The sequence below is a fragment of the Diabrotica virgifera genome, chromosome 7 (assembly GCF_917563875.1).
Source record: "Diabrotica virgifera virgifera chromosome 7, PGI_DIABVI_V3a".
In the NCBI taxonomy this organism is placed as follows: domain Eukaryota; kingdom Metazoa; phylum Arthropoda; class Insecta; order Coleoptera; family Chrysomelidae; genus Diabrotica; species Diabrotica virgifera.
In genome coordinates, this window is record NC_065449.1 from 102,559,054 (window position 1) to 102,573,380 (window position 14,327).

The window sequence follows — 14,327 nt, forward strand, 5'->3', positions numbered from 1 at the left end:
ATAAATTGTATAAAAGTATTTAATCTATTTTGGGACGGGGAAAAAATTGATTTCACGACCGTCATCGCTTCGACGTATATCATTACGCTGTAATTACTATTTTCTGCTAATTTTAATTCTTATTTTTTAATAACCTTTCGCAAAACGAAATGACAAAATTCACATGTAAATACAGGGCAGATGTTAAACGAAACGTTATAATAATAATATCGTATGGCATTTTTGCCGGGGAGATCCTTTCGGATAGTTCCAGCGCCAATTACATCTTTAACCCTGTTTGGCTAAGTAATTTAAGTAACTAGTGGCGATGTACACTAGCCCAGGGGGACCGACGGCTTAACGTACTCTCCGAGGCACGGTGAGACGGCTCGTGTCATTATTGGAAATGAAAATGGTTTGTCTTTGGCAGGGATCGAACCCACGTCTACTGGCGTATGAGGCCAGCGTTTATGCCGTTACCCACGGCCGCTCACAACGAAACGTTGAACAGATTGTATAAGATTAATGTTTCTTTCAAAGAAACATTTCTTAATTGATTACAATGTCCCAGCCTCCTAATGTCAAAAATTCTTGAAATCCATAAAGCTTGTCGATTTATGGCTGTCTCTGTTTGATCTAAGAAACCGCAGATCATTTGACATAACGGTGGGGGGTTCGTTTCGAGCCGGTCAGTTTTCTACCAGCGTCTGCATAAGGCACACCCTTCGAGCGTCGATATTATGTAGGTCAACAACACACTGCTTGTTTACACACAATAAATAGAATATTACCGTCGTTGTTTATTTATTTTTATTACATTTATTTCAATTAAATTCCGCAACTCACCCATCGGAATAGACGAAATAAATTTTGTACATATATTATTATAATGTACGTATAATAATACTAATATTATTGAAGTGAAAACTTCTTTAGGGACGTTGTGCACTTTTTAGATGGGCAAAAAGTATTGAATTAGCGACCGTCATTGATTCGACGAAATACATTTTTGAAGTGAAAACTTCTGTAGAAACGTTGTGCACTTTTTAGATGGGGAAAAAGTATTGAATTAGCGACCGCCATCCCGACCGTCATTGCTTCGACGAAATAAATTTTTGAAATGAAAACTTCTTTAGGGACGTTGTGCACTTTTTAGATGGGGAAAAAGTATTTAATTAGCGACCGTCGTTGCTTCGACGAAATAATGTTTTGACGTGAAAACTTCTTTAGGGACGTTGTGCACTTTTTAGATGGGGAAAAAGTATAGAATTAGCGACCGTCATCCCGACCGTCATTGCTTCGACGAAATAATGTTTTGAAGTGAAAACTTCTTTAGGAACGTTTTGCCCTTTTTAGATGGGGAAAAAGTATTTAATTGGCGACCGTCATCACTTGGGCGAAATAAATTTTTGAGGTGAAAAGTTCTTTAGGGACGTTGTGCACTATTTAGATGGGGAAAAAGTATTAAATTAGCGACCGTCATTGCTACGACGAAATAAATTTTTGAAATGAAAACTTCTTTAGGGACGTTGTGCACTTTTTAGATGGGGAAAAAGTATTGAATTAGCGACCGTCATCCCGACCGTCATTGCTTCGACGAAATAAGTTTTGAAGTGAAAACTTCTTTAGTGACGTTGTGCACTTTTTAGATGGGGAAAAAGTATTGAATTAGCGACCGTCATTACTTCGACGAAATAATGTTTTGAAGTGAAAACTTCTTTAGGGACGTTTTGCCCTTTTTAGATGGGGAAAAAGTATTTAATTAGCGACCGTCATCACTTGGGCGAAATAAATTTTTGAGGTGAAAAGTTCTTTAGGGACGTTGTGCACTATTTAGATGGGGAAAAAGTATTAAATTAGCGACCGTTATTGGTTCGACGAAATAAATTTTTGAAGTGAAAACTTTTTAGTGACGTTGTGCACTTTTTAGTTGGGGAAAAAGTGTTGAATTAGCGACCGCCATCGCTTCGGCCAAATAAATTTTTGAACTGAAAACTTCTTTAGGGTCGTTTTGCACTTTTTCGATGGAAAAAAAGTATTAAATTAGCGACCGTCATTGCTTCGACGAAATAAATTTTTGAAGTTTTAGGGACGTTGTGCCCTTTTTAGATGGAGAAAAAGTATTGAATTATCGACCGTCATTGCTTCGGCGAAATAAATTTTTGAAGCGAAAACTTTTTTAGGGATGTAATACACTTTTTAGATGGGGAAACAGTGTTGAATTAGCGACCGTCATCGCTTCGGCGAAATAAATTTTTGAAATGAAAACTTCCTTAGGGACGTTGTGCACTTTTTGGACGAGGAAGAAGTATCGAATTAGCGACCGTTATTGCTTCGACGAAATAAATTTTTGAAGTGAAAACTTCTTTAGGGACGTTGTGCACTTTTTAGATGGATAAAAAGTATTAAATTAGCGACAGTCATTGTTTGATGAAATAAATTTTTGAAGTGAAAACTTTTTTGGGACGTTGTGCACTTTTTAGTTGGGGAAAAAGTGTTGAATTAGCGGCCGCCATCGCTTCGGCGTAATAAATTTTTGAACTGAAAACTTCTTTAGGGACGTTTTGCACTTTTTCGATGGGAAAAAAGGATTAAATTAGCGACCGTCATTGCTTCGACGAAATAAATTTTTGAAGTGAAAACTTCTTTAGGGCGTTGTGCTCTTTTTAGATGGAGAAAAAGTATTGAGTTTGCGACCGTCATCACTTTGCCGAACTAAATTTCGTACGTATATATATTATGTGTATGTATACATAAATAGCCTAGAACGTACGCAATCGGTATATAATATAGGTATAGCCAAAGAATACATATCTCTCACAAGAACCGACACGACGGCGATTCTTTTGTTGTTAGCATGTACTTAATTTTAGTATCGAGTTGGCAAGTGTACACGCGAGTACACTGAGAAAAGTCTCGCACATTTCTGGCGTGTATCAATAAAATTTTAGTTGCACTGAGAGAAAGGTTGCATGCAGGGCCGGCTTTTGTTGACATTCTTAATATGGTGGAATTATTTTTGATTTACAAAAGGTTGCAAATACAACACAAAGTAATGGTGAGAATTATATTGATTAAAACCATGGATAAAATACCTTTTTTATCCTGATTTTAGCATTGAAAGATCAATAATAAAATATATTATAGTGGCGTGACATTCACTAATTATACTTTTTGGCTTATATTGATACAACGATACAAAATATAATTTGTTGTTTTCACCAGTTTTGAAAAAGTGTGAACAAGTTGGTGAGAATTTGAACGACTTGGTGTGACCTAATAGGCTGTCTGTCCGTCCGACCGCGAATATAACTCCTTCAGTCACTATACCAGGTAGAATGACAAATGAGGTGTCAAATGAAAGCTTATAATCCATGGATGGTACTCAAGGTGAGACATTTGACCTAGACTGTCTGTCCGTCCGACCGGAAATGTAACTCCTCCGTTACTATACCAGGTAGAATCACAAATGAGGTGTCGAATGAAAGCTCATAATACATGGATGGTACTAAAGGTGGGAAATTTGACCTAGGACTTCCGGTTTTAGAAATGCGACCGGAAGTACTCTTTTAAAGTCACCGCAATAGCACAAGTGATATATTATTCGACGCGCATTCGCAAGACGAGAACAAATATATACTTCTGGTTTCATGACTGTCTGTCCGTCCGACCGCGAATATAACTCCTCAGTTACTAATACAGATAGAATGACAAATGAGGTGTCGAATGAAAGCTTATAACCCATGTATGGTATTAAAGATGAGAAATTTGACATCGGACTTCGGTTTTAGAGTTACAACCGTAGGTACTGCTTTAAAGTCACTCAAAATATGATATGAATGTAAAAGAAGATGACAAAATTAGTAAAACCGTAGATCAATCGACGCAAAGTTACACGAAGAGTTCCAATATCGACTTCCAAACTTTCGATTACTTTGGGTGAAAACCTAGGACCAATTACTTGTTTGTCGAGGTATTTCCTAATTCATTATATTCGTTATTTCGTAAAATAATCGAAAAATAACAGCCGTTGTAACCGTCACGGAATCCAATTCTTTTTGGATGACAAATGTTCGTGATCAACAACAAGAAACTGTATGTTAAAATCGAATGTCAAGATTTTCAATATTTATTGTCTTGGAAACCAGCCAAAACATTCCGTACATTCCAGCCAAAACCAGCCAGTACATTCTTTAAAGTCGAATATCGGGGTAAATAAATAAAAAACCAATAAGTATTGTACTATTTGATTTCTATAAATATAAAGATGTAATAACTGAAAAAATATATATAGTATACAATAAAAACTAATAAGCAATCGAGAAAAGAGAAAAAGTAATTTTTTTAATTAATATATTAATTAATATATATATATGGAAACGTTTTGATCATTATGGTCAGAAGCTTATATTCCATATGAAAGCAGCTTGAATGTAAACCTATTATGAAGAGTGTATTGTCAATTATCAAGCATTAACTTGAATGTTGAAACAATTTCAAGTGATATTGGATCAAACTTTTTGAATTAGCTAAATTATATAATGTTACTCCTGAAAATCCTGAATTTCAAGTAGTCAGTCATAAATTGTTTTATATATTTGACCTAAGTTATTGTTTTATACAAACTACAGAAACAATTTAATGAAACATAGTTTATTAAATTTAATTTAGGTTTGCTGATAAAAGTACTTTATGGAAGTTTTTGTGAGTATTGGATTCTCAACTTTTTAAACACAGCACGTGGCTTGTGGAATGAACACATATAAAATATGACTTTGTGCTCTTCCTGCAGATGCATTTGGTACAGTAGAGGTCAAAGAAAGGTTAGAGAATTTGTATGATATTTTAGATTCAAATTCTTTGTGAAATCCCAATAAATACAAAATTAATTTTTTATACGATAGTTTATAGTTCATGAAAAAGCTTAAAATAATTAATTCACATAATCAAGATATCTCAAAAAGAATTAAATTGTATAAATGTTGGAAAATAACAATTAATAGTTGTAGGCTATATAAGAAAATATATATAAGAAAATAAGTCTATACAAAATATTATGAGCTACAAACTGATACAAAAACAAAATACTAACGCCAAGCCAAGCCAAACAAACAACTGTGACAACAAACGCCGATCCTGTACAAGACAAATGTCACCAAAATTATTTGCTATTCATACAAATTGAGAAATGGCCGATCTGGCACATGCGCATAAAAATTTAGTTCATAGATAATCCGTTTGTGTCGGTTCTTGGGAGATATGTATTCTTTGGTATAGCACTTCTTTTTGGATGGGTAAAAGCATTGAGCTCGTAATTTATATACTATAAGTTTTCACTTCTGTCGGCACTCCCATGAGTGCTTTAAATTTTTTTTTTTTTTACTTTGCCGGCCAAACTCGGATATTACTCACTTGTTCCTGAGCTATGAACCAGAATACATCCAGTCTTATCATTATACCTGCTTATTACGACTCTACGAAAGTATGAGAAAACAACTGTAAACATGAAAATCCCTAGATAGTGACTTTTTTTTCGCCTTATATTTTGAAACGTTTTCAGGATTTGGAACCACTGTGTAATGACGTAAAATGTGGGTTTGAACGAGGTAAAAATCCAAAAAATCGCCTACTAGATATGTCAGGGTGTAAACCATTCAATGGCCGCAGCTGTACATACGGCAGCTACTGTTTATAAATGTACAGGGTTGCGAAAAAGTCTGGCAACAGGGTAATTTCTCGGAAACCGCTAGAACGATTTTTATGGATTTTGGTGGGTGAGGGTCTTTTAATGCGGCCGATATTATAGTGGTAATTACATTGTTGTCAAATCTACCGTTTTTCTGGAAATCTAATGAACTTTCTTATTTCAAATGGAACACCCTGCATATTTTTGTGTTTTGAAATTCTTAACGTATACTGATTATTATTTTTCATATGATATTTCCTATACCTAAATGCCATAATTTCAGGGTTATTGCTACATTTATTAAAAAACATTTTAAACAATTTATAAAAATCAATTTTTTCGGCCCGGGTAGACATTATTTCAGATTCCTTGGATCATTGTGAACAAAAAAGGTTTTTTGTAATTTTCCTCTAAAGTTAATGGTTTCCGAGTTATAAATAATTTAAAACTGAAAAAAATCGAAAAATGACGATTTTCTAGGTTCGAAAACACAATTAAAAAATATTATTTTTTAAACTACGAAGTGCCTAAATTCAAGTTCAAGCCTTATTTTCATCAGCTCCCGATAAGCAATTTGGTCTTGTTTCATTTTAAATATTATTTTTTTGTTGTTAATGCAGCCCGATCGCCCGTTCTCTCATATGCGCTTCATTATTAATTAAAAAAACAATATTTAGTCCGTTCTTTAACGGTAAAATATTGCAAAACCTCTAAATTTTAAAGAACCGCTTGGATTGACATGAAATTTGGCATACACATAGCTAACAAGTCAAAGAAAAAAAGTGATATCGTGCCGATATGTGCTTTTGCCCTGGGGGTGGTTTTCACCCCCTCTTAGGGGTGAAAAAATATTCGTCCAAAGAAAGTCAGGAAATAGATAAACTGGCTAATTTTAAGTAACTTTTGTTCTATAGAGCTTTTTCACTAAGTCAATACTTTTCGAGTTATTTGGCAGTGAATATGTTCATTTTTTCAACAAAATAACCACGCTTTTAGAGGGTTTCTCGCAAATAACTCAAATAGTAGGTATTTTGTCGAAAAAATATACTTAGCAAAAATATAGCCAGTAAATTTTTTAAAAAAATGGTGTATATATACGGTGACCATATCTTTTTAAAGAAAAAAAAGTACAAAAAACAAAAATGTATTAAAAACGCAAAATGTATCTTGTTATTGGACAAATATAACTTTTTGGCATTAAAAATAAATGAACTATGTAGCTAAACATAAAAAATTATATCAATCAAACTAAATATAACACATTACATTCACTTTGAAAAAGTTACAAGCCTGTAATTAAGAGTTTTTAGATGAGAGACCTGGAATAGCCTCATCTTCTTCCGGTTTTTTGCATCATTCATATTCTTCTGAACTTAAAATTAATTTAAGAAGGTCCGGCGTCGACTGAAGTAAATGAAACATTTCATACAAGTCTCATCAAAATTTGCGTACACCAGCGTCGCGTCGCTGCCTTGAGAGTGGATATGGACATTTGTGACTTTTCCGACGTCCAATAATAATTATTTATTACAGAAAATAAACACTCGATAGCCGCACTAGTACCCGGAAGGGAAAGTTTTTCAGTTTGAATTGATCTACACACTTAAAAACTTTAAGCCATCGATCCTGACTATTTTTTTCTTTTCTGTTCCACTCAGCTATTTTTTCACTTGTAGCCACGTCTTTCAAAATTCCCAGTTCGTCAAAGAGTTGATCTTCGTTTAACATGGTTGCCTTGATATACAATTTAAAAGCTTCGAGAGAATAACAAACATCGTTCCATGTTATTTCACTTCTTATGCGAGCTCCACACTCTCGCCGAAGTCGATCGAGGTTCAACAAGTACGAAAGTGTAGACGGCCACCTTGTGTAACTTTGCCTCACTTCGTTCTACTTCCATTTTCTGTCGGTCTGGTCAAAGGGATCTTTGTCGGTATCGCACCGCTCTTTGTCGGTATCGCACTTCCTCGCGAAGTAGAACGAGTGTGTAGAGAGGGTACTTCGGACTTCGGTCAACTTTGGCGAAGTAACTTCGCCGAGAGTGTGGAGCCCACTTTAGATCTATGCTTTTGAGTAGTTTAAATTCATGAAAATTTGTACTCCAGTTTTCTAGATAGGTTACATATTTTGGGTAAAAATGTTTCACTTGTGCAGTGAAGTTTTGTGTACGACCACCGCACCATAAGCCTGATGTCTCACACACTTAAAATGTTTTTAAAGATCATTCATAAACCCATTTACCACACTTGATATGAATATTGAAGAAACCCACTTTGGATTTACATTACTAATCCAGAGATGATTGGATGTGAACCAGGATATGTACGTCTGTTTCATAGATTACAACAAGGCTTTCGATAAAGTCTGCCACAAAGAGCTAATGGACGTCCTCAAAGCAAAACAATTACAATACAATGACCTTTGAATTATAACAAATCTATATTATAAACAGCAGGCACACATACGCATTAACGAACACACATCAGAAGAGTTCAAAATTAAAAGAGGAGTGCGACAGGGGTGTGTATTGTCACTACTACTATTAAATGCATACTCTGAAGAAATTATGAAAAAAGTTATTGAGGAAGAAACAGCAGGAATAAAGGTACCTAAATGGAACGCCAATTAACAACATTAGATATGCGGAAGACACTATCATAATAGCGGACAACCTCCAAGACCTCCAAAAGCTAATGAACAAGATAGATGAGTATGGAGAACAATATGGATTATCAGTAAACATCAAGAAAACTAAATTTATGAGGATATCAAAAACCCAAAATAATGATAAAAGACTGACTAGAACAAGTTGAAAACTACAACTTTCTTGGCACAATAATTAATCACACAAACGATTACTCCAAAGAAATTAAAGTTCGAATAGAGAAGGCAAGAACCAACTTCAATAAAATGAGAAAGGTAGTTTGTGCAAGAGAACTGAAATAATTAAGACTTGAGAGTTAGGCTGGCAAGGTGTTATATTTTCTCGACTATGCATTACGGGATAGAAGCATGGTCAATTAACGCGTCGACTACTAAAAAGTTGGAAGCATTTGAACTGTGGGTGAAGGTACCTGAAGATAGCATGGACCGAGCCTGTAACAAACAACGAAGTCATGAGAAGAGTCAACAAAAGAATGGAAATATTGGAAACCATCAAGACACAAAAGCTCCAATACCTGGAACAGTATACAAAGAAATTTATTTAAAAGTAGTAAAAGATAAAAATATTCATTTTTTAGAAAAAATAAGTACATTCGCGTGTCCTTAGAAAGGTTTTAAAGTACATTAGGACAATATTTAAAAATAAGTACTGTCCTACTTAAATAAGTACATATGGTCACCGTATGTATATATCACGTCTCTACACCTAGTAGAAGCAGAGTTATAGCTAATGAAAAATAGGTTCATATTCGTCAAATTCCAAATGGAATTCTTTAACGTGAAATAACCAAAAATGAAGCACATTTCTGGGAAAACTCATTGCAACTTATTTAAAGTGTTTAAAAAAGCTTCATTTTTGTTTTATAAAAAAAATTCTAGCATCAAAATTAAACAAGTTACGCTCAAAATAAAGTCCCTTTTGGATTTGGTAAAAAAATCGAGAAAATCACCCCCTAATTAGTATCTTAAATGAACTTAATCGTTACGACTTCACAAGTTTCTTGACTCGTGTATATATTGTTAATATGATCTGTAAGTTTCATCGGTTCAAAGTCCTTATTATTGAAAGGGCTGTGGTTAAAAGGGGTTGAACGAGTCACTGATCACGAATGTATGCAAATTTAGAAACACCAAATCTTAATCAATTTTTTTCTAACAGAAAAATACGTGAAAAAATACATGATATTCAGAAAAGCAAATCTGATTGTTTTTGTTTTTCGAGATTTTTGGTATCTCTAACAATTTTTAAGTTATTTTGAAAAAAAGCATATTTCTCAAAATTTAAATTTTTAAAAATTTTACTTTGAACCAAATTTTTTCAAAAATAAGCACTTTGAGTCGATGAAACTTACAGGTCATATAAACACAACATAAGAGAAATAATTTATGGAGCGGTAACGATTAATTTAATTTAAGTTGCTAATTAGGGGGTGGTCTTCCCGATTTTTTTTTGCAAAAACAAAAGGGACCAACTTTATTTTGAGCGTAACTTGCTAGAAACTTTTTGTAAAAACAGAAATAAAGCTTTTTTTAAACACTTTAAAAAATTTAAAATAGGTTTTCCCCAAAAAGTGCTTAATTTTTTGGATATTTCACGTCGAAATATTCTATTTGAAATTTGGTGAATATGAATCTATTTTTCATTGGCTATAACTCTGGTTCTGCGAGATCCAGAGACCTACCGCGGACACCATTTTTTTACTTTTTTTTTAGGCTATATCGATGGTTAAGAGCGCAGATATAGTATGTCCAAATATCTTAATTGTTGAGAAGAACGTTTTGAAGTTTTCGCGTTACTTTTTGTTTGATACTGCTGATATACCGATATATCATAATGTTTGGGTAATAAGTTCGGGTATCATTATTAGCTTAATGTAGATATTTTTTAAAATATCATGTATTATTGGGTTAAAAAATATTTTTTTTTTTAAATGTGTATGGACATACAACATAAGGTGCATGCCCGGACAAACAGTATTTACAGCCATGATAAGTTTGATCGCGTGAGCACTAATATTGTATGTCCCAAAACATACTAATGTTTGTGCACTTCCAAACGGACATAAAATATCTGTGCAAGTCGGTTTTTAGTACAAATGGGAATACTATATTTTGGCAAGGCCGTTTAACCCATTTACAATCATTCTGGACTTACAATAATTATGCAGAACATTCATATGACATTCACTTGCAAATAACTCGAAAAGTGTTGACTTGGCGAAAAAGCTCTATAGAACGAAAGTTACTTAAAATTAGTCAGTTTACCCATTTCCGGACTTAGTTTGGATATATATTTTTTCATCCCCAAGAGGGGATGAAAGTCACCCCCAGGGCAAAAGCACACATCGGCACAATATCACTTTTTTTCTTTGACATGTAAGCTATATGTTTTCTGAAGCTATTTTCTTGTGGCATTTTTACAATTTTAACTATTTAGAATGGGAAATAAGCCACAATATTATTAAAAAATGATTTTTATTAACGTTTTGACGCCCAAATCGGGTGCCGTTGTCAAAATAGTATTTTGTATTTTGACAACGGCACCCGATTTGGGCGTCGAAACGTTAATAAAAATCATTTTTTAATAATATTGTGGCTTATTTCCCATTCTAAATAGTTAAAAATGTAAGCTATACGTATGTCAAATTTCATGTCAATCCAAGCGGTTCTTTAAAATTTAGAGCAAAAACCGTGAAAGAATGGACTAATTTTAGAATAAAACGTGAAAAAATTCTTATAGGTATCTGATAGAAGGTTTGATCTTGAATTTAGGTAGTTTGTATTTTCAATAATTATTTTTTTTTTACTTGTGTTTTTGAACCTTGCAAATCGTCATTTTTCGTTTTTTTTTTTCAGTTTTAAATTGTTTATAACTCGAAAATGATTAACTTAAGAGAAAAATTACAAAGACCTTTTTTGTTCCCAATGATCCAAAGAACCTAAAATAATGTCTAGCCGGACCGAAAAAATTGATTTTTAAATTGTTTAATTTTTTTTTTTTATAAATGTAGCAATAACTCAGAACTTAAGGCATTGAGGTATAGGGGATATCATATGAAAAGTAATCAGTATCCCTTAAGGATTCCAAAACTTTAAAAACATACAGGGTGTTTCATTTGAAATAAGAAAATTCATTAGATTTCCAGAAAAACGGAAGATTTGACAACAATGTAATTACCACTATAATATCGGCCGCATTAAAAGACCCTTTTACTCACCAAAATCTATAAAAATCGTTCTAGCGGTTTCCGAGAAAATAACGTGTTGTCAGACTTTTTGCAACCCTGTATATCTCAAGTAATTTATTTTGAGTTAAAGGTGCTATCTTCATTAAATAATGATTATATTCCAATTGTTTCACATATTAAAATATTATTTTAATTATCAATATTTTTCAGCTGATTGACATTGATTCCGAGGAAGAAAATGAAGATGAGGAAAAAAAAGAAACAGGATCAGATAAACAAGATATACAGATAGAAAGAATAGATTCTGATGAAGAAGAATATACATTTGACGATGTTGTTAAATCAGTCAAAGATAAGGAAATTGAACGTACAAAAACTGTATTAGAAGATACCCTCAAGTATGATAGCGCAAAACCCAACTTAAAGAGTGCTAAAGATTTAATATCAGATCTTATGAGTAATATTACCAAAAAGAATGCTTCTACATCGAAAAGTGTTGATTTATTAGGATTGGGGAAACCTCCTGCATCTAATCCTCCTATGCCGAATGTTGATTTAAGTAAACTATTAGGTATTAATATTGCAAATCTCGCTAGTATAGTAAATAACGTTAAAAGTATGAGTTCAAATGACACCACTATCTCAAATATTACCCCTGGATCACCAAAGAGAAGTCAACACAAATTAAATTTTGATCTTTCGCAACTTACATCGCAACTTACATCGCATCTTACATCAGACGATACTAAGGTTTCGTTAGATGTAGACAATCCTTTAGCATTCGGTGGACCAAATAAATTTGGTGCTACTCGGCTTGGTCCAGGTAATTTGGATAGATTTCCACTTGATCAAAATAGATTACCAGTTGGCGGTCCAGGCATGATGGGAGCCAGAGTTCCTGAACGATTGGGACCTGGACCTGGAGGACCAAATATGTTTGGACATGGAGGTCAAGATAGATTTGGACGTGGAGGACCAGATCGTTTTGGTCCTGGAGGACCAGATCAGTTTGGAATTGGAGTACCAAATCAGTTTGGACCTGGAGGACCAGATCGGTTCGGACCCGGAGGACCACCTGATAGGTTTGGACCTGGAGGACCAGATCGATTTGGTCCCGGACCAGATCGGCTTGGTCCTGGACCAGATCGGCTTGGTCCTGGACCAGATCGGCTTGGTCCCGGACCAGATCGGCTTGGTCCCGGACCAGATCGGCTTGGTCCCGGACCAGATCGGCTTGGTCCCGGACCAGATCGGCTTGGTCCCGGACCAGATCGGCTTGGTCCCGGACCAGATCGGCTTGGTCCCGGACCAGATCGGCTTGGTCCCGGACCTGATCGGCTTGGTACCGGAGGACCCGATCGGTTTGGACCTGGAGGACCAGATAGGTACGGACCTGGAGGACCAGATCGGTTAGGACCTGGAGGACCAGATCGGTTAGGACCTGGAGGACCAGATCGGTTTGGACCTGGAGGACCAGATCGGTTTGGACCTGGAGGACCAGATCGGTTTGGACCTGGAGGACCAGATCGGTTTGGACCTGGAGGACCAGATCGGTTTGGAGCTGGAGGACCAGGTGGCCCCGATAGATTTGGGCCCGGCGGTTCTGATAGATTTGGACCGTGCGCTCAAGATAAACTAGGACCTGGAGGACCACCTAAGAGATTCGGAGTTGACGGTCCAGATAAATTTGATATTCCTGGACCAGATAGATTTGATACAAGAGGTCCGGCTAGGATGCCTACAGGACCAGAAAGATTTGATGCTGGAGGCTCCAATAGATTTGGGGGGCCAAATAGAATGGAAGAAAATCTTGAAGGCTTTGGCGGTCCTGATAGGGGATTCGGTCCTCCCGATGGTGGGATGGCAGGACTTGGAGCCCCAAGAGTTATGGGTCCTAGAATGAGTGGACCTAATGGGCCGAGGGCAGGTAATCCTAACTTTAATAGAGGTGGACCAAGACCAGGTCCAAGAGGTTTACAGAGGTTGCCAGCTCCAGATTTCAATCGACCAGTAGGAAGCTTTAATAATAGGTGGTAGATTTAAATAGTTGTAGTATAATTGATGTAATAATAAATATTTGTGACTACACTGTAATAATAATTATTATATTTATAGTTGCTTTATTTCTGTTTTTTTTTCTACAGTAAAAAAAGTATTGGTCTTACAAAATTTCATGAACTTGATTCACTCACTACGACCGAGACTGAAGTAGTAAAATAGCCGTGAGTATTTATTGTTATTCCTTCAACGTTCGTATTTAATACTTTATACTGAATTCAGTATGAAATTTAAAATAGTTATTGTTTTTAGAATTTTGCTAATGCGTATTTCCAAGGTTCATGAAATTTTGAAACCTCCCTAAATTATATTTGAATTGATTTTTACGTACTTTTACATTTATTAGTAAATAATAATAATGTGCAGTCAATATAATATTTATATCGTGATTGTGTGTTTTATTAATGAATTGTGCCTCATTCTTTTTCAATTTTCATCATCATTTGGAAAGTTTTACATAGAATTAAATCATTACAAATTGTCCTTTAAAGAAATCCAAGATGTCGTTGTAATAAAGAATAATATATTTTAATTAAAGACAGTCTTATGAGTCAAATAGTCTTGTTTTAATTATGAAGTCACAAGTATATGTAAATGGAATAGGACACAAATAGCTCAGGGAAATAAGATTTTTATCGGGACAAATCCAGGACACAGAATAGACCATTCCAGGGTGACGTCATTTGACAGCGACTGGAGGGCAAAGATCTTATAAACAAAGTAGGTTAAGTGTAGAAAACCAACTTTTTTTT

General features: G+C 34.9%; 1 protein-coding gene across 4 annotated transcripts in view; it reads left to right on the forward strand.

Moving 5' to 3' along the window:
- LOC114340329 (uncharacterized) overlaps positions 1–13,964 on the forward strand; it is a 153,697-nt gene extending 139,733 nt beyond the window's left edge. For 3 of the 4 annotated variants that reach the window (XM_050655786.1, XM_050655785.1, XM_050655788.1), the window contains one exon: positions 11,728–13,964. In XM_050655786.1, the coding sequence (XP_050511743.1) occupies positions 11,728–13,554 (1,827 nt within the window). In that variant the 3' untranslated portion in view covers positions 13,555–13,964. The remainder of the gene's footprint in view (positions 1–11,727) is intronic. The other variant, XM_050655787.1, reaches the window with a different exon arrangement.
- Positions 13,965–14,327: the final 363 nt, after the last annotated feature.